The 21,814-nt window shown below is 45.7% G+C and overlaps 1 protein-coding gene across 1 annotated transcript in view; it reads left to right on the forward strand.

The window, feature by feature from the left end:
* The window catches only part of PMFBP1 (polyamine modulated factor 1 binding protein 1), a 355,442-nt gene that overhangs the window by 191,796 nt on the left and 141,832 nt on the right, over nucleotides 1-21,814 (forward strand). Inside the window, exon 6 of the mRNA XM_074968998.1 lies at nucleotides 18,580-18,726. Within this exon, the coding sequence (XP_074825099.1) occupies nucleotides 18,580-18,726 (147 nt within the window). The remainder of the gene's footprint in view (nucleotides 1-18,579; nucleotides 18,727-21,814) is intronic.

The raw sequence follows: 21,814 nt of genomic DNA on the forward strand, positions 1-21,814 counted from the left end.
TTGAAAGCAGCTATCAAATCCCCCCTCATTTTTCTCCTCCACAGGCTAAACAATCCCAGTTCCCTCAGCCTCTCCTCATAAGTCATGTGTTCCAGTCCCCTAATCATTTTTGTTGCCCTCCGCTGGACTCTTTCCAATTTTTCCACATCCTTCTTGTAGTGTGGGGCCCAAAACTGGACACAGTACTCCAGATGAGGCCTCACCAATGTCGAATAGAGGGGAACGATCACGTCCCTCGATCTGCTGGCAATGCCCCTACTTATACATCCCAAAATGCCATTGGCCTTCTTGGCAACAAGGGCACACTGTTGACTCATATCCAGCTTCTCGTCCACTGTAACCCCTAGGTCCTTTTCTGCAGAACTGCTGCCGAGCCATTCGGTCCCTAGTCTGTAGCGGTGCATGGGATTCTTCCGTCCTAAGTGCAGGACTCTGCACTTGTCCTTGTTGAACCTCATCAGATTTCTTTTGGCCCAATCCTCTAATTTGTCTAGGGCCCTCTGTATCCTATCCCTACCCTCCAGCCTATCTACCTCTCCTCCCAGTTTAGTGTCATCTGCAAACTTGCTGAGGGTGCAATCCACACCATCCACCAGATCATTTATGAAGATATTGAACAAAACCGGCCCAAGGACCAACCCTTGGGGCACTCCACTTGATACCGGCTGCCAGCTAGACATGGAGCCATTGATCACTACCCGTTGAGCCCGACAATCTAGCCAGCTTTCTATCCACCTTATAGTCCATTCATTCAGCCCATACTTCTTTAACTTGCTGGCAAGAATACTGTGGGAGACTGTGTCAAAAGCTTTGCTAAAGTCAAGGAACAACACATCCACTGCTTTCCCCTCATCCACAGAGCCAGTTATCTCGTCATAGAAGGCAATTAGATCAGTCAGGCATGACTTGCCCTTGGTGAATCCTTGCCCTTGGTGAATCCATGCTGACTGTTCCTGATCACTTTCCTCTCCTCTAAGTGCTTCAGAATTGATTCCTTGAGGACCTGCTCCATGATTTTTCCAGGGACTGAGGTGAGGCTGACTGGCCTGTAGTTCCCCGGGTCCTCCTTCTTCCCTTTTTTAAAGATGGGCACTACATTAGCCTTTTTCCAGTCATCCGGGACCTCCCCCGATCACCATGAGTTTTCAAAGATAATGGCCAATGGCTCTGCAATCACATCCGCCAACTCCTTTAGCACTCTCGGATGCAACTCATCCGGCCCCATGGACTTGTGCTCGTCCAGCTTTTCTAAATGGTCCCGAACCACTTCTTTCTCACAGAGGGCTGGTCACCTCCTCCCCATGCTGTGCTGCCCAGTGCAGTAGTCTGGGAGCTGACATTGTTCGTGAAGACAGAGGCAAAAAAAGCATTGAGTACATGAGCTTTTTCCACATCCTCTGTCACTAGGTTGCCTCCCTCATTCAGTAAGGGGCCCACACTTCCCTTGACTTTCTTCTTGTTGCTAACAAACCTTATCAGCACGTTTGCCAGTACAGTACTTTGTAGTGTTTTGTTTAGCCAGTTGCCATTGAATGTGCAGTTTCTGATGCGAGTATTTTTTTTTTTTCGGGAGTGTAGTAAGATCACTCGCACCATCGCCCTGATCTTTGATTATTTAATACGCCTCAGGTGTCTCCTCACTCTCACGTGCCTCAAACCCTCTCTCACATGCACACACAATGGTGGGCAGACAGCTGCTGTATTTTCAACAGTTTTGATCTGTCATCGCTTAAACTGGGAAGTTGGAACACTGCAGCATTTTTAGCTGGACACAGAAATTTTTACCATTCACTATCCCTGTGTATTGTGATGATGATGCAAATCTTTAGAGCCACTTAAAAAACCCCAGCAGATTAAATTATTTTTCTGGCAACTAGCAAATCCATAAAAAAACTGATAAGGCTAGTCAAATACCAGCTGGGTTATAACCCTAGTTGTACTGGGGTCTTTGAGGCCCCCTGCTGGAGGCCTCATGGTGCTATCATACTCTGCCCCAAAAAAGGAGCAGTGAAAGTGGGTCCTCCAGTGCTGCCTAGAAAGGCTTCAGGGAAGCAGCCAATTAGAGCACAGCAGACTCAGTTAAAAGGAGCTGCAGGGCCTGAGCTGACCAGTTGCTGGCTGTGACCAGAAGGGTGAGGAAGGAGTGGAAGGCTGTAAAATGCCACGGGTAATGGAAGAGAAACCCTGCTCAAGCAGGGACAGGTCTGGGAAGCTCTCCAGGCACAGAGACTTCAGAAATTAAAAAGGGGGCAGAGACTGTTACAAGCTCTCCATGCAAAGAGGCCTGGGCAAAGACCCTGAGAAGTCAGGACAGGGATGGATCAACTCTTCAGGCAAGGAGGCCTGGGAGAGGCCCTGCTCAAACAGAGAACAGACAGAGTAGCCAAGCAGGTGATGGGACAGGGTGGGAAGCAGCCCAGGTAGAGTGACCAGATGGCAACTGTGAAAAATAGGGACAGGTGGGGGGTAATAGGTACCTATATAAGACAGCCCCAAATATTGGGACTGTCCCTATAAAATTGGGACATCTGGTCACCCTAAGTCCAGGCAATGCAGTAGCAGCAGCTATGAAAGAAAGTAGCCCATGGCTGCTATTTGCAGGGTCCCTAGGTTGGGACCCAGAGTAGTGGGCGGGCTCGAGTCCCCCTACTTGCTACTGGGGAAGTGACCTAAGCCCCGAGAAGGTGATAAGACTCAGCACTAAAAGCGCAAGGAAAGGGCTAGAATTTAAACAGACCTACAGACAGAGAGAGCGCCAACCATTTGTTGGACTGTGTTACCCCAGAAGGGGTTCTTTCATGTATGTGACACTGAGCTGGGGGGAGAGGTAGATACGATGGAGGGTTGGGATAGGGTCCAGAGTGACTTAGACAAATTGGAGGATTGGGCCAAAAGAAATCTGATAAGATTCAACAAGGACAAGGGCAGAGTTCTGCACTTGGGAAGGAAGAATCCCATGCACCACTACAGGCTGGGGATCGACTGGCTAAGCAGCAGTTCTGCAGAAAAGGACCTTGGGATTACAGTGGACGAGAAGCTGGATATGAGTCAGCAGTGTGCCCTCGTTGCCAAGAAGGGGAATGGCATATTGGGCTGTATTAGGATGAGCATTGCCAGCAGATTGAGGGAAGTGATTATTCCCCTCTATTCGGCACTGGTGAGGCCACACCTGGAGTATTATGTCCAGTTTTGTTCCCCCCCTCCCCCCACTACAGAAAGGATGTGGACAAATTGAAGAGAGTCCAGCGGAGGGCAACGAAAATTATTAGGGGGCTGGGGCACATGACTTACGAGGAGAGGCTGAGGGAACTGGGGTTATTTAGTCTGCAGAAGAGAAGAGTGAGGGGGGATTTGATAGCTGCCTTCAATTACTGGAAGTGGGGTTCCAAGGAGGATGGAGCTCGGCTGTTCTCAGTGGTGGCAGATGACAGAACAAGAAACAGTGGTCTCAAGTTGCAGTGGGGGAGGTCTAGGTTGGATATTAGGAAAAACTATTTCACTAGGAGGGTGGTGAAGCACTGGAATGGGTTACCTAGGGAGGGGGTGGAATCTCCTTCCTTAGAGGTTTTTAAGGCCCAGCTTGACAAAGCCCTGGCTGGGATAATTTAGTTGGTGTTGGTCCTGCTTTGAGCAGGGGTTGGACTAGATGACCTCCTGAGGTCTCTTCCAACCCTGATATTCTATGATTCTATGTGACTGTGTGTGACTTGGCCAGAGGGCTGAGCCACTGACAGGCAACAGCCAACGAAGGGGGGCACCCACAAGAGGTTATGGAGCAAAGACATGAGGTATCTGAAGGGAAAAGCTCAGACTTGCAGATGGAAGCAGGACTGAGGAATTCTGAGGAGAGACAGCTGGGTAAGGGAAGTGGTCAGTGGAAGCGTGTGACTAAAAGAACCAGGCAGAGGAAAAGACGGGCTAGTGAAGGAGAAATAGAGCTCACAAATAGGTTTTCAGAGTTGGAAAATGAAGAAGGGGCTCAGCAGGTAGTCACTGAAGGTGGAAGGGCAAGGAAGAAGAGAAGAGCAGCTAGTCCTATAGGAAAAGGGGAAGAGTTAATGGAGACTACACCAAATATGAGCCCCAGGAGGATACAGGATGGGTTAAAGAGGATTACAAGGGAGAACAGGAATGGAAAGAACTTGCAGCCAGAGGGAACAGGGGATAGACTGGAGAATAGTACTGTCACCAGGAAAAGGCAGGTCTATGTGATTGGGGACTCTTTACTGAGAAGAATAGATAGGCCTGTAACCAGAGATGATCCAGAGAAAAGGAGGGTATGCTGTCTTCCAGGTGCTAAGATACGGGATGTAGACCTGAGGTTGAAAAGGATTCTAAAGGGAGCAGGAAAGAATCCCCTAATTATCCTTCATGTGGGAACAAATGATACGGCTAGATTCTCGCTGGAAAGTATTAAGGGAGACTATGCTAGGCTGGGGAAGACACTTAAGGAAATCGAGGCTCAGGTTATCTTTAGTGGGATTCTGCCTGTTCCTAGAGAAGGGCAACAAAGGTGCGACAAGATTATGACTATCAACAGATAGCTTAGGCAGTGGTGCTATAAGGAGGGCTTTGGGATATATGGCCACTGGGAGGCATTCATGGACAGAGGACAGTTCTCTTGGGATGGACTTCATCTGAGTAGGGAAGGAAATAGACTTCTAGGATGGAGGCTGGCACAACTGATTAAGAGAGCTTTAAACTAGGAATTTGGGGGAGATAGTTGGGAGATGTCCAGGTAATCTCCACGCCGGATTTTAGCATTGAGAGGAAAGAAAACGAAGTAAGAGAGGATACAGCCGTGGGTAGGAGGAAGGGCAGTGTGGATACCAGTCTAATAGGTCATACTGGCTGTAGAATGACTGTGCCTAATAGGGTACAGAATGTGAGTGAGGCCAAACAGCAAAAATTAAGATATTTGTACACCAATGCGAGGAGCCTAGGTAACAAAATGGAGGAAGTGCAGGAAACCAGATATTCTAGGGATAAGAAAAACATGGTGGAATAGTAGTCATGACTGGACTACAGGTATTGAAGGGTGTGTGCTGTTTAGGAAAGACCAAAGTAAAGGTGGTGGAGTAGCATTGTATATCAATGAGGAGGTAGAATGTAAAGAAATAAGAAGCGATGAAATGGATAAGACTGAGTCCGTCTGGGCAAAAATTACATTGGGGAAGAAAACTATTAGAGTCTCCCCTGGGATAGTGCTTGGGGTGTGCTATAGACCGCCGGGATCTAATTTGGATATGGATAGAGCCCTTTTTAATGTTTTTAATAAAGTAAATACTAATGGAAACTGATCATGGGAGACTTTAACTTCCCAGATATAGACTGGAGGACAAGTGCTTGTAATAATAATAGGGCTCAGATTTTCCTAGATGTGATAGCTGATGGAGTCCTTCATTAAGTAGTTGCTGAACCAACTAGAGGGGATGCCATTTTAGATTTGGTTTTGGTGAGTAGTGAGGACCTCATAGAAGAAATGGTTGTAGGGGACAACCTTGCTTCAAGCGATCATGAGCTAATTCAGTTCAAACTAAATGGAAGGATAAACAAAAATAGATCTGTGACTAGGGTTTTTGATTTCAAAAGAGCAAATTTAAAAAAATTAAGGAAATTAGTTAGGGAAGTGGATTGGACTGAAGAACTTGTAGATCTAAAGGCGGAGGAGGCCTGGAATTCCTTCAAGTCAAATTTGCAGAAACTATCAGAAGCCGGCACCCGAAGAAAGGGGGGAAAATTCATAGTCAGGAGTTGTAGACCAAGCTGGATGAGCAAGCATCTTAGAGAGGTCATTAAGAAAAAGCAGAAAGCCTACAAGGAGTGGAAGATGGGAGGGATCAGCAAGGAAAGCTACCTTATTGAGGTCAGAACATGTAGGGATAAAGGGAGAAAGGCCAAAATCCATGTAGAGTTGGACCTTGCAAAGGGAATTAAAACCGACAGTAAAAGGTTCTATAGCCATATAAATAAGAAGAAAATAAAGAAAGAAGAAGTGGGACCGCTAAACACTGAGGATGGAGTGGCGGTCAAGGATAATCTAGGCATGGCCCAATATCTAAACAAATACTTTGCCTCAGTCTTTAATAAGACTAAAGAGGATCTTAGGGATAATGGTAGCATGACAAATGGGAATGAGGATATGGAGGTAGACATTACCATATTTGAGGTAGAAGCGAAACTCAAACAGCTTAATGGGAGTAAATCGGGGGGCCCAGATAATCTTCATCCAAGAATATTAAAGGAATTGGCACATGAAATTGCAAGCCCATTAGCAAGAATTTTTAATGAATCTGTAAACTCAAGGGTTGTACCGTATGATTGGAGAATTGCTAACATAGTTCCTATTTTTAAGAAAGGGAAAAAAAGTGATCCGGGTAATTATAGGCCTGTTAGTTTGACATCTGTAGTATGCAAGGTCTTGGAAAAAATTTTGAAGGAGAAGGTAGTTAAGGACATTGAAGTCAATGGTAAATGGGACAAAATACAACATGGTTTTACAAAAGGTAGATCGTGCCAAACCAACCTGGTCTCCTTCTTTGAGAAAGTAGCAGATTTTTTAGACAAAGGAAACGCAGTGGATCTAATTTACCTAGATTTCAGTAAGGCGTTTGATACCGTGCCACATGGAGAATTATTAGTTAAATTGGATAAGATGGGGATCAATAGGAAAATTCAAAGGTGGATAGGGAATTGGTTAAAGGGGAGACTACAACGGGTCCTACTGAAAGGTGAACTGTCAGGCTGGAGGAAGGTTACCAGTGGAGTTCCTCAAGGATCGGTTTTGGGACCAATCTTATTTCATCTTTTTATTATTGACCTCGGCACAAAAAGTGGGAGTGCGCTAATAAAGTTTGCGGATGATACAAAGCTGGGAGGTATTGCCAATTTAGAGAAGGACAGGGATATCCTACAGGAAGATCTGGATGACCTTGTAAACAGGAGTAATAGTAATAGGATGAAATTTAATAATGAGAAGTGTAAGGTCATGCATTTAGGGATTAATAACAAGAATTTTAGTTATAAGCTAGGGACGCATCAATTAGAAGTAACGGAGGAGGAAAAGGACCTTGGGGTATTGGTTGATCATAGGATGACTATGAGCCGCCAATGTGATATGGCCGTGAAAAAAGCTAATGCGGTCTTGGAACGCATCAGGAGAGGTATTTCCAGTAGAGATAAGGAGGTGTTAGTACCGTTGTACAAGGCACTGGTGAGACCTCACCTGGAATACTGTGTGCAGTTCTGGTCTCCCATGTTTAAGAAGGATGAATTCAAACTGGAACAGGTACAGAGAAGGGCTACTAGGATGATCCGAGGAATGGAAAACTTGTCTTATGAAAGGAGACTCAAGGAGCTTGGCTTGTTTAGCCTAACTAAAAGAAGGTTGAGGGGAGATATGATTGCTCTCTATAAATATATCAGAGGGATAAATACTGGAGAGGGAGAGGAATTATTTAAGCTCAGTACCAATGTGGACACAAGAACAAATGGATATAAACTGGCCACCAGGAAATTTAGACTAGAAATTAGACGAAGGTTTCTAACCATCAGAGGAGTGAAGTTTTGGAATAGCCTTCCAAGGGAAGCAGTGGGGGCAAAAGATCTATCTGGCTTTAAGATTAAACTCGGTAAGTTTATGGAGGAGATGGTATGATGGGATAATATGGTTTTGGTAATTAAATATTCATGGTAAATAGGCCCAATGGCCTGTGATGGGATATTAGATGGGGTGGGATCCAAGTTACCCAGGAAAGAATTTTCTGTAGTATCTGGCTGATGAATCTTGCCCATATGCTCAGGGTTTAGCTGATCGCCATATTTGGGGTCGGGAAGGAATTTTCCTCCAGGGCAGATTGGAAGAGGCCCTGGAGGTTTTTCGCCTTCCTCTGTAGCATGGGGCACGGGTCACTTGCTGGAGGATTCTCTGCTCCTTGAAGTCTTTAAACTACGATTTGAGGACTTCAATAGCACAGATATAGGTGTGAGGTTTTTTGCAGGAGTGGTGGGTGAAATTCTGTGGCCTGCGTTGTGCAGGAGGTCAGACTAGATGATCATAATGGTCCCTTCTGATCTAAATATCTATGAATCTAAGAGGTGAGCGCGCCCCATCACAGCACCACAGAAAATCACATGAGGAAATTAATAACTATGTATTCAGTGCAGGGTTTGGTGTGTAATAAAGAAGGCTGGAGCCACACATTGAATGATGAGAATTAAAAAAAAAAAAAAAAAAAGAATAGTTACCCATTCTCTGAGCATTATTGATCCTGTACACTCATAGACAGGTGTCCTGTGGAAAAATATGATCATGTAATTAAAGACTGTATCATAATGCATATGCACCAGGGGACCAAATTAAGGTCACATGGGCAACCTTAATGCTGGCATTTGCAAACTTTTTGTGTGCTTGACTTTGCAACCTTAGTGTTTTTTTAAAATAGCTCTGTTGTATGTAATATTTTTTAAATGAACGAACTACCTCTGTTCTCATGAATGTTTTCATTCTCACTCCAGTTAATGAAAACTGCACTGGTCAGGCATTCTTTGAAAGCCTTTCTCAATAGTTAATGTTCATAGAGACACCAGAGCATTCTTTCGGCTATTAATCTGAAGATAATAATAGGCCCATTTCTTAAGTACACACAGAAGAAGGAGAAGAAGAAATACTGGCTATGACACTAAATGAATTGTCTTCCTCCATGCCCTTGTAACCTAGGGCATGTAGTGCAGGCTGGCAGCCATTGTGTTACAGATTTAAAAGTGCTGGAATCTCTCAGTTCCGTAGCATGTTGCCTGATGGATTGGTGAGTAATGTACTTGAGGAGTGCATTACTAAGCCTCAGACTAATGGCTAGCTGTTGCCCATGGCTCTTGCTACAGATCATTCATTGTGCTATTCATAAGCTCTCTGCCAGTCTGTGTCTGGCACTTATGCTGTCTGTGCTGAACACCACCTGTCTTCCTGCTTAACCCTGGGAAAGTATTTCCCAAGTTTTCTCATGACTGATAGGCTCCATTGCACCTTAGCCTCCTGTTTTCTACTTTCTTCTCACACGCACTTCTGGAGACTATGGTAGAGGATGGGAAATAAACCTGCCACCAGCTCTTTCCAGGATATATTCACGCTACGTGGTGGGAAATTTGTATCCACCAAATTTCCTTTTTCAAGGAGAATGAAGTTCCAGAATACAATGAAAAATCTGAGGGAAAGGGACATCATGTGTGGTGTGTCTGAATATAGTTTCTGAGAAAGGAACTAGCCCCTCTCACTCTCTCTTTCTCTCTCTCTGATGGCTTATCAACTAATTACATGCTCCAGTGCAGCCTGGTAGAAATGCCTAAATACAGGCACCAGCATATACCTCTTCGGTGAGAGAACTGTGGCATATGTATAGCCAAACCTGATGAAAAATACCTGCCTCAATTTCTGGGTTGAATTTTGTTGGATCAAGCAGATGTTATGTGTTTGAACCTTGGATGTTCTGAATGAGTAACCCATAGAAAATATATTCCTGAGTATTGACCCCTGTCTGGTTTCCTTTTCTTTTCTTTTTAAAAATTGTAATGCCAGCGAGGCTCCCGAGGACAGCATAGGAGATGTATGTCTCTGTTCCTCCCCCAAGGAGATACAAGCTTCCTCACGCTGCCCGGCTGTGTAGTCTCAACCTGATGTGGAAGAGGGATATTCAGTGTGAAAGCATCGTGCATTTCCATGGCTCATTACATCCTCGGTGCCTTAAGGCATGTCTACACAATCCGCAGCAGCAAACCTCGACAGACTTAGGTTAGCGGGACTCGTGCTAGGACTCTAAAAACAGCCATGTAGGCAGCACTTCGAAGCTGCAGCTTGGGCTCTGGTGCCTAGGGAGGGAGGAGGCGTCTGAGCCAGAGTTGCCGTTTCCAAGTGTGCTGTGTGAATGACTGTTTTTAGAGCGCTAGTGCAAGCCCCATTAGCCCATGTTAGTCAGCCCAGGCTGGGAGGCTCGCTGCTGCAGGCTGTGTAGACATGCCCTCGGTGTATCAGCAAGCATGCCAGTGAGTGCTGCTGGTGGGGTTGAGAGTCCAGCTGGACTGAGACCCCCTCCCAACTCATTTCACAAAGGCAACTGAACGGCCTTCAGAGGGTAGCAGCTTTCAGTCATTACCAGTTTGAACTGGAGACCTGGAGGTAAAAAGCTGTAATACCTCATTTCCAGTCACCTGAGCCATCCAGTGCCCCTGTTGGTCTCTGTCGCAGGCCTTGCTGAACCAGAAACTTTAACTCTTGCTCTGCTGGCCTGTGCTCTCGGGCTGTGTAATCATACAGTAAGTTGTTATAAAGCTAAACTTTTGAACTTCAATTTCTTTCTGCCCAGCCTATGGAGGGGAGAAAAGCCTACCTTCTAAGGAATTCCTCCCAGAGGGAGGATCACTGTTGTTTGTCTACTATTAAAACTGCATTAGGGAACCAAAATGGTGTAAACAATGTAAATGCTAAAAATCCTACAATATATAAAAAGTTATAGGACTAGAGACCTCCCTGACTGATCAAGAAATGTTTTATTCCACCCATAGAAATATTTTACATTTTGAGGGAGTAATTCTAATTACCTTAAAGTGTTTTGGGCTCCTGAGTATAATTCAATGGTAAGAGAAGGTTTTCTTTTCAGTGAGGGCTATTTTCTTTGTGTTCTCCTACAGATATACTAAGTATAGCTTTTTATTGCCCTGAGCAGAAAGCAAATCCTGGTTCTTTTCAACCTTCACATTAATTGTGCAACCAAAAGTCTCGAAGCACTTTGCACATAGAAACCAGGTGAGGGATGTGGAGAGTTAGACCAAAAGAAACGCCATTAAAATGAAAATTCCCAGTATGTATTGTCAGTCAGATTATTTGCATGCTCTTTTGGAACATGCTTCCGGTAATAGTCATCACTCTATTATTTCTCCTGACCGCTCTTTCTGTCTCTCTGTTTTCCTATACAAAATCCGACAATGGCTTATATTTAACTGAGAATATTCTTTGCTTGCTTCCCTGTCTTCTTGCTTGAGTTTTCTTTCTTTAACAAGCATAACAGCATGCTGCTGTATCTTCAAAGAGGAAATTAATTCTGTCCGCAAAAGGGTCAAGTGCTAGAAAGTGCATAGCAATGCAGTTTGCATGGCAGGATACAGAAGATATGATGCTAATAAGATTCTAAGATGAGAACAGCAGACTGGCTCTAGGGATTCAGATGAAGGGTTCTGTAAATTTTAAAAGAAATGGTCTCCAAAAACTAATGATGTCTGCTTTCCAATTCATTAGTAATGTGGAGCGGGGAGATGGGAGTGAGAAGCGGGCCATGCTTTGAAATATCAAAATGTAACGAGGATGAAAACAGTGAGAGCTCATCTCATTGGGGTCATAAAGCTGAGAGAAGGAGGCAGGCTGTAGGGAAATGTAGTCAGTGTCGAGGGGGAAGGGAATTGTACCATGGTAGACTGTATGTATATTTACATGCAGTCACTGTACCAATGTAGATACAAAGTTCTTATGCTGAAAAAGTGTTGCAATATTTATAAGACTTTTTTCAGTTTTCCTGTTTAAGATTACTTATTGTACAGAGTGTCTGAAGGATTCTAAAAACACAAGTGAATTGTCTTAGCATATTTACAAACGGCTCTTGGTAAACCTTGCCCTTCACCTTTTTGCATTGTGTGCACGAAACTGAGTAACAAGAACCTGAACCTTGTTTGTAGTTAATAGTGGGAGAAAACCCCTCCAGCAAAGCCTAATGAACCAAGAGCAATTCTGAGCTCTTCTCTGTAATATCTGCAGAGACTGTGCCTTTCCAAGAGCTGCCTGGACACATCGTGTGACCTTGCTGCTTTACATCATTAAGATTTCCCATTACTGGGATAGTGTTGCATGGAGGTGCTGTTGTGCAGATATTCTGCCGGAGTCTCTCTCCTGCATGCAGAGTTTGTAGCTGACAGAGAAAATGTCTCTCCGCTTGGACAGGTTTCAGAGCTGGGAGGTGTGCAGCAGAAGAGTTTAGCTGTGGCTTTTATTTTGACAAAGCTCTTACATTTTGCAGAGCGAGGTTAAGGTTTTCCTCCTATCTTATTTTATCTGTGTGATATTTTCTCATCATCTCTAACCCTCAGTGACGACTGGCGAGGTTCTGGGGGAGCAGACTGTGCCTCAGAGCCTCTCCACCGTCACTAGTGCTCTCAAGCCAATGGGCAGACTGAGTGGCTCAGTAGTGCTCAGCCGCAGAGTCCTTCCCGTGGCAGTGGCTCAGAAGGGCAGGCCCTGGGGTGCCAGATCTGAAGCCTGCACAGTCACGGCCACTGCTCTGAGACTGACAGCCTTGGCAATTGAAGTGCAATCGTGTTCTCAGATGCAGTGAGGTGTGCCTGCCACATCCACTGTGCTGGCCTCAGTAGTCCTCAACACTCAGTTCAAGCTTTGGTTTTGACTCTGGCAGGTCATTTCTTCACCCGCCGTGAAACTGGATTATCTGTTTGCTCTACTGTACTTCACTGAAGCTTCTGCTGCTCTGGAGGTTTATTCTTAAAGTGTACAGATCCCAGAACTCAATTGTGTGATTAATTTTGGTCATATCATCTCAGCACCAAGCCCTACTCCAGATAATGAATCTTTCTTCTTGGAAAAGGTCAGGTTTCAAATCCATGTATAACAGGCTGGCAGTGTGTGCCTGCAACACTGCCACCCTATTGGCTGGTGTGTTTTCTTGGTGGAAAAGGTTTCAGTGGGTCCTGGTGGTTTACTGAGGTGAGTGAGGAGCTGCCTTACCTGGATATCAGAGAATGAGAGTGGTCTTCTGAGAAGAGAGGACTGGGGTCTGTGGAGAAAGCTCGGGTGAATTGTTGTTACTTTATTACATCCAAAGCCCAGGAAGTGGGGGAGCTTAAACTGTGTTTGCAGAGCAAGTTGAGAAAGGTACCTGCTCATATGGTGGTTATAAATGCTGCACATTTCTCTGCCCAGATAAAAAGTGAGGTTTTTCCGGGCTGGAAGAAGATCATAGAATATCAGGGTTGGAAGGGACCTCAGGAGGTCATCTAGTCCAACCCCCTGCTCAAGGCAGGACCAATCCACAACTAAATCATCCCAGCCAGGGCTTTGTCAAGCCTGACCTTAAAAACTTCTAAGGAAGGAGATTCCACCACCTCCCTAGGTAACGCATTCCAGTGTTTCACCACCCTCCTAGTGAAAAAGTTTTTCCTAATATCCAACCTAAACCTCCCCCACTGCAACTTGAGACCATTACTCCTCGTTCTGTCATCAGCTACCACTGAGAACAGTCTAGATCCATCCTCTTTGGAACCCCCTTTCAGGTAGTTGAAAGCAGCTATCAAATCCCCCCTCATTTTTCTCCTCCACAGGCTAAACAATCCCAGTTCCCTCAGCCTCTCCTCATAAGTCATGTGTTCCAGTCCCCTAATCATTTTTGTTGCCCTCCGCTGGACTCTTTCCAATTTTTCCACATCCTTCTTGTAGTGTGGGGCCCAAAACTGGACACAGTACTCCAGATGAGGCCTCACCAATGTCGAATAGAGGGGAACGATCACGTCCCTCGATCTGCTGGCAATGCCCCTACTTATACATCCCAAAATGCCATTGGCCTTCTTGGCAACAAGGGCACACTGTTGACTCATATCCAGCTTCTCGTCCACTGTAACCCCTAGGTCCTTTTCTGCAGAACTGCTGCCGAGCCATTCGGTCCCTAGTCTGTAGCGGTGCATGGGATTCTTCCGTCCTAAGTGCAGGACTCTGCACTTGTCCTTGTTGAACCTCATCAGATTTCTTTTGGCCCAATCCTCTAATTTGTCTAGGGCCCTCTGTATCCTATCCCTACCCTCCAGCCTATCTACCTCTCCTCCCAGTTTAGTGTCATCTGCAAACTTGCTGAGGGTGCAATCCACACCATCCACCAGATCATTTATGAAGATATTGAACAAAACCGGCCCAAGGACCAACCCTTGGGGCACTCCACTTGATACCGGCTGCCAGCTAGACATGGAGCCATTGATCACTACCCGTTGAGCCCGACAATCTAGCCAGCTTTCTATCCACCTTATAGTCCATTCATCCAGCCCATACTTCTTTAACTTAGTGGCAAGAATACTGTGGGAGACTGTGTCAAAAGCTTTGCTAAAGTCAAGGAACAACACGTCCACTGCTTTCCCCTCATCCACAGAGCCAGTTATCTCGTCATAGAAGGCAATTAGATTAGTCAGGCATGACTTGCCCTTGGTGAATCCATGCTGGCTGTTCCTGATCACTTTCTGCTCCTCTAAGTGCTTCAGAATTGATTCCTTGAGGACCTCCAGAACAGTGGTTTTCAAACTGCAGGTCGTGACCCAGTATTGGGTCGCGGCGGCTCCGGTCAGCACTGCTGACCGGACCATTAAAAGTCCCGTCTGCGGTGCTGCCCGGCTAAGGCAGGCTAGTCCCTATCTGTTCTGACACCGTGCTGTGCCCCAGAAGTGGCCAGCATCAGTTCCGGTTCGTAGGCGGGGGGCCACGGGGCTCCGTATGCTGCCGCCACCCTGAGCACTGGCTCCACACTCCTGGGGGGTGGTGCCTGTGGGTGAGAACCACGCGGAGCCGCTTGCGAGCCTCCGCCTAGGAGTCAGACCTGCTGCTGGCCACTTGCGAGGCGCAGCGCGGTCCATGGTGCCAGGACAGGGAGGAAGCCTGCCTTAGCTTCCAGTCAGCGGTGCAGCATGGGTGCTATCTGAGGTAAGCCCACACACCAATCCCCTGCCCCATCCCTTAGCCTCCCCAAACCCAGAGCCCCTTCCTGCACCCCATACCCCTCATCCCCAGAGCCCTGACCCCCTGCTGCATCCCTGCCCCAGCCCAGAGCCCCCTCCCACACCTGAATCCCTCATTTCCAGCCCCACCTCGCAGCCCTCACCCCCGCACCCCGACCCTCTGTCCCAGCCCTGAGCCCCTCCCACACCCCAAAACCCTATCCCCAGCTCAGTTGGGTCGCAGGCATCAACAGTTTTCTTCAACTGGGTCACCAGAAAAAATGTTTGAAAACCACTGCTCCAGATGACCCTAAAGCAAGCCCTGGCATCTGACTTCACTCTTAGAATATGGCTTTTGTTGTTTTTTCCATTTGTTTCCCTGTTTCCAGTTAACATAATCAATCCTTCTTTATGGACTTTTCTATGAATTGTGAGGATATCACCATGTGTCAAAGACTGCGTTCTTTGACCTTCTCTCCTAAGTGAAATGCTTCCTTGGAGAGAGGAGATGGGGAATTTATTTCCCCAGGAAACCTCAAGACAGATGCAGCAACAATTTGCTTTGAAGTTCAGTGGAGTTCCTGCGTGTTACCCAGTTTTTCAGCTGGATGATTGAGGCCCAAGGATATTAGATTGACTTGCCTAAGGTCATACAGTGAGTCAGTGGAGCATACAGAAGCAGGGCTGCCTGGCTGTTCTATAAGGTACAACCTATGTGTATCCTGACTCTCTTGGGCCATATATAAACATATGGAAAAACAGCAAAAATTTGGATGCCCTTTTCGTCAAAGAGCTTGACCAAGACTGAATTTGCAGTGGTAGTTTGTGTCAAGCTCCCTTTATTCTACTGATGAGAGTATTACTTTCTGATTTGCAGCAATTTGCTGCTGGACAGTTGTTTCCAAACTTCTAATGCTGGTTGAATCTAAAAGATGAAAAGGCAGTAGTATCTGCTGGAGAAGCCAGACAGTGGTTTCTGGAGACCACTTGAAGTTTGCAATAAAAAGGGACTAAAACTGGATGAAAGGGTTGCAATATTACCGCAGAATAATCTTTCTATATTTGGCTTAAAAGGAAGAATAAACATCTTATCCCCATAAAGCACATCTGTTGCTTTCTGCAGCACTATACGAGTATGCTCTTGCATATGATTTGTTTATCATATGATATCCTGTTTGTCAGAGGGTGGAGATGGATGGCAGGAGAGAGATCGCTTGATCATTACCTGTTAGGTTCACTCCCTCTGGGGCACCTGGTAATGGCCCCTGTCGGTAGACAGGACACTGGGCTGGATGGACCTTTGGTCTGACCCAGTATGGCCATTCTTATGTCCTTCTGACAGTGGCCAATGCCAGGTGCCCCAGAGGGAATGAACAGGACAGGTAATCATCAAGTGATCCATCCCCTGTCACCCATTCCCAGCTTCTGGCAAACAGAGGCTAGGGCCACCATCCCCGCCCATCCTGGCTAATAGCCATTGACGGACCTGTCCTCCATGAGCTGATCGAGTTCTCTTTTGACCCCTGTTATAGTCTTAGCCTTCACAACATCCTCTGGCAAGGAGTTCCACAGGCTGACTGTGCGCTGTGTGGAAAAAATACGTACTTTTTTTTTTTGTTTAAAACTGCTGACTATTTATTTCATTTGGTGACCCCCTAGACCAAGAGAACCTCAGTCCCTAGAATCAAAATCAATTCAAGTCAGCACTAAGGAAAGTAACCCTAGCTACTGCATTCACTGTGGACAGCTCTAGGAACTCTCTGAGGCTGGCAATGAGAGCCAGGGCAGCTAACTCTGTCCAGACCCATAACGCTGGTTTATGCTCTAGACTCATAAACTTTAAGGTCAAATTTTGTCTAATTTCTAGCTTAAATTTATTGATGGCTAGTTTATATCCATTTGTTCTTGTGCCAATATTGGCTCTTAATTTCAATAACTCCTGTTCCTTCCCGGTGTTTATGCCTCTTATATATTTATAGAGAGTAATCATATCTCCCCTCAGCCTTTGTTTTGTTAGGTTAAACAAGCCAAGCTCTTTAAGTCTCTTCTCATAAGGTAGGTTCTCTATTCCGCTGATCATCCTAGTTGCCTTTCTCTGCACCTGTTCCAGTTTGAATTAATCTTTCTTAAATGGGGGGACAGAATTGCACACAGTATTCCAGGTGAGGTCTCACTAGTGCCTTGCATATTGGTAATAACACTTCCCTATCTCTACTGGAAATACCTTCCCTGGTGCATCCTAGCATTGCATTAGCCTTTTTCACAGCCACAATCACGTTAGCGGCTCATAGACATCCTGTGATTGACCAATACACCCATGTGTTTCTCCTCCTCTGTCACTTCCAAATGATACGTCCTCCATTTGTAGCAAAAATTCTTGTTGTTCATCCCTAAGTGCATGAGTTTGCACTGTTAAATTTCATTCAATTTCTATTACTCCAGCTTTCATGGTCATCCAAATCTTCTTGTGTAATATTCCTGTCCTCCTCCACATTGGCAATACCTCCCAACTTTGTGTCATCTGAAGGTTTTATTAGCACACTCCCACTTTTTATGCCAAGGTCATTAATGCAAATGAAAAACAATCCTTGAGGAAGTTCACTAGTAACCTCCCTCCAGCCTGACAGGTCACCTTTCAGCATGACCATGGATAGACAATGGAGAGTTATTCAAAGCAAATCCTCCTACACATCCTTCATCTTCTCCAGCCTGTAACCAGAGCACTTTTCCATCTCTGCATGAAGAGAAAATGTAGCCTTTATTCTTTGATGCAGGATCTCGCTGCTGTTACTTCTGCTTTGTTACTCAGATTAGGGGGTTGTAACGCACTCTCCATGGACCAGCCAGAAAATAAGCTGGAGCAGAAAGTGTCTGCTCACTTATCAACTAGGGTTTCTGACCAGGACCGTGTTGCACCAGTGCTCTGGGCTCCAGGCTGGCTGCCAATGCATTTCTGACTAGATTTTTAGATATTGGTGTTCACCTATGAAGCTCCAAATGGTGAGGGACCTGGTTACTGAAAGGAACACTTACTGTCACGTTGGCCATCAGCAGCTGCGCTTCAGGCTGGAGCTCCCTTGTTATAACGGGGGGGAGCTGCCAGTAGGGCATTCTCCATGTGAGACCCTTTCCCTTTGGAACTTGCGTCCCCCTTGGCTGCCAGAGCCCAGATTTGTTAACCTGCCAAGCCCATCTTTTTTCCCAGGCTCCAAAGGAGGGGGTGCGGGCGGGGTTTCAATGTATTTTGTAATCCTGTTTTTAGCTGGTGCATATTTAGTGCATTTTATTATTGTGAATTACCAATTTAGGGGAGCGGTGCCTATTTGTGGAAATTGTCAGTGGTGAATGCTGGAAATTTTGGCAGCTGGGTAGGGGCATTTTGGTCCTTTTGGAATGTGAGAGCTTGTTCATGGCATTTTTGCACTGTGGACTTAACACATTAGCTGGATATAGCTGCTAAAATGATCAGCAGTGAAATAACTAATACTGTTGACTTTTAAACTGGTAGCTTTAGGTTACAGAATTAACAACCCATTATGCCAAATGGGATAACACACGCTTTTCGGGACACCATTTTGGGTTATCTATAGAATCAAGACACAATTCTGGATTGATTTACACTTGATGTACATTTTAAAAGTCTCCTCAAAACCATGGGGCTAGAAACACTGGTAAAATTAGAGATTCTGGAGCACAATGCTGCAGCCAGCAGGGAATTTCATGGCAAATTCTGTGGCCGTGGAATTGCAGAACACAGACCTGTTACTAATGCTCCTTTTGCCTCCCTGTTTCCCATTCCGGTGCGTTATGCTTTCAGTTTGTATTTCGTAGGTTCTGGAGAGGGAAACTAAGATTCAGGAGCTGCAGGAGATAATCACAGACCTTCACCACGAAATTTCCCGGAAGGACTCGGAGGCAGTCAATCAACTGCAGGAGAAGCACCTTCTGGAGACTACAGTGCAATCCCTCAGGCAGATGGTAAGGGAAAGCTTTCTCTGCACTCCATTGTCTTTGGTTGCATTTATTTGCAGTGTGGCCCCAATCCACTCCCTTCATGGTATGGCCTGTCACTTTCTCACCTCTTTTACCTGGACTTTCATCTTTTCCCTGTAGAAGCAGGCTTGAATTTAACTCCATGCAAAGAAAGTATCAGGAGCTATAGCATTCTGCAGCTTGGGCCTTCCCTCTCTGGAAACCTAGGGTCTCATTTGCAGAGGTGCCGAGCAGCAATAATTCCAGATGAAATTTATAGGATCTGCAAATTTGCATCATCGCCTTTGAAAATCAGAGTGTCTGTCATCTTCAGAACACCCTTCATCTCTTCTAGCTTAAACCCCTCCTAGACTATATACATTCTACATAGCCTAATGCCCCAGCTGCACGCTGGAGGCTGCTGTGCTTAATAGCCTGGGCACACTCCGTAGTGATCCTTTTGGCAGTGGCCAGGAAGACAATGAGAGTAATGCTGATCGTCCTGGTTTCCTGCAGCAAGAGGGAATTTCCCCATGCTCCTCACCAAGTTAGACTGTTTCAGTACTGCTCAGCCCATCCTTATTTAGTTATACAAAAAGAGATGTGTGTCTGAAAACCCTGGGTGCCCCGCTGCATTAGCCAAGTATGTCAACTACTTGCTAACCAAGCATCCCCTCCCCAACAGCCACAGCAACTCCTTAGTAGCAGACCAGATCAGAACGCCCAGTCATCATGCAAATCTTCAGCTCCATCAAGTGCCTTTTTCAAAAGACTTGGCTCCATTCTAGCTGATAATGACAAACCTCAAAGGCCAGAGTGTGAGTTCAAGAGCCTTAAGTTTGCATGTCATGGTGAGGAGGGGTATATGTGCGTCCGTGCATTCATGTCATAACAGTATATTTATTAAGTCAGGTCATTATTAACTATTACTCAGGTGTAATCATAGAGCTGCACAGCACCTCACAGAACAAAGACCAGCTCTGGGCCTGAGTCTCCCCTCCTTACTACCAGATCAGAAGGACTCTACAGAAGATGGGTATTTTACACCCATTCTGCACAGGAATACACGACTGTATAAGCATGAAGAATCAGGCCCAGAGCCCTTGCCCCCAAAGAACACCAGCAGGACACAACAACACAACGGGTTCTGAGACAGAGAAGACAAATGCACCTTCGCATCAGAGGGAAATGCAGTGTTGGGTTTTAGTTTTTTTTATTCTCTCTAGTTTTTTTAAGCTTCTGTCACTTTGGGCTTTAGGCAGTTAAATTAGAGCTAATGTATGGTATTGGGCCTCAAGTGACATGGATTGCAGCCGTCTGTTGGCGCTCTCTAACCTCGGGTTTCTAATATTATCACAAAAAGCTTAAATTTGCCAGTGAGAGGAACTTCAGAAATTTGCCAAGATGGTTTGTATGTCTCTGTGGTAGCCATTGTCTTCCTCTCCTGTCCCTGGATCATTGCAAACAAGGTACCTCTTGCACTGCCCATCTTCCTCCTTCCCTGGACCAGCACGCCCAGGACATGTTTCCCACCAGTCACCCAACCCAGAAGTGTTACTAGACAGGCACAACGGGGAGAGACAGGTGAAAGGCCTTTCGTGGTGACCATGCAGGGTAATGGATTAGGCTTGAGGTGGTACTGAATTGTTAAATGACCCTGAACAAGTCACTCATCCTCTCTGAGACTGCATTTCTTCATTTGTACAAAGGAGCTAATAGTACTGTGGAACATGGTTACATGTTTGAAGTATCAGGGTCAATGGCGTGGAACTAGACCTCAGGAGTTCACAGCTCCCAACCCTAAGCTCAAGCAATTGGTTAGCGCGCAGTACTTATAATGCTGAGGTTGTGAGTTCATGCCTCACCTGGAGCACTGGTTTGGGGGGAGGGATAGCTCAGTGGTTTGAGCATTGGCCTGCTAAACCCAGGGTTGTGAGTTCAATCCTTGAGGGGGCCATTTAGGGATCTGGGGCAAAAATTGGGGATTGGTCCTGCTTTGAGCAGGGGGTTGGACTAGATGACCTCCTGAGGTCCCTTCCAACTCTGATATTCTATGATTTTAGGGAGCCCCACCACTCCAGGAAAAGAAAGCTTACAAAGCATGTGCCATGCGTGCTCTGGGACTTCCATGGAACTCCGGACATGCATGTTAGCCACGAAATGTCCACTGAGCCGAAGGTACCAGGCCCCACCCAGGCTGACAATTAGTAGTTTATAGACCAGTCCATGTTTGGAGTGATCTGATGGAGGCCCTATCTTTGTGGACAGACTGACTGCCTCTTCCATTCCTTCTTAGTGCCGCATGGCCCGAGTCCAGTGTCTGGAGCTGATCCTCTCTCTCCTTTCTGCAGATATTCAAAGCTATATATTATTCATGGTGACTGGCTTTGTTAAACAGTCCTAACTAAGCAGTTGTTGTGCACCTTGCAGTGCCAATTTTTATATTCATTTCATTTTGTTCTCATCATGTTTTCAGCGTGCTGTTGATTTTATATTGAATAGATGTTCATTATACAGATTTATCCGGGGGAGAAAGTGGGGATGAGGAGCAGGTTAGGGGTCCGTTGGGTTTTGGATATCTAGGAAGATGTGGCAATGGTTTGGAGATGGGATGGTTGGGGTTGTGTGGAATAAGCACACTAGATGGCTGTTTCTCGTGAAAGCATCAATACTGAAATAAAGTTGTCATTAGGTTTCAAAGTGAACAAACCAGTGATATTAATGAGGCAACTCATATCTCTTGAAGCTATGGTTTCCGGCTGTCTGCAAACCCCAAAAAAGGAAACTATCTCAGTTTATATTCAGCCCACATTGTTATAGGTTTCCTCACAACCAACAGACTAGAAACATTTCTCTTGGACTGACATTAACTTGACAGCATTTCTCTGCTTGTCTATCTGGAAAATGATTCCTTTTGAACGCCAAAGCTATGCAAATCCAAAATTTTAGGAAATGTTCTAGTTATCAATAGGAAGATCCCTGTTGAATTTGGGGAAAATCAGAAAATTGAAAGAGGGAAATGGGGGAGCCCCTGGCATCTGGTTACTAGAGCTGTCGGCTTAACTATGTTTGTGATTGTCTGTACATCACAGAT

This window comes from Natator depressus, chromosome 12, assembly GCF_965152275.1.
Source record: "Natator depressus isolate rNatDep1 chromosome 12, rNatDep2.hap1, whole genome shotgun sequence".
NCBI classification, from domain to species: domain Eukaryota; kingdom Metazoa; phylum Chordata; order Testudines; family Cheloniidae; genus Natator; species Natator depressus.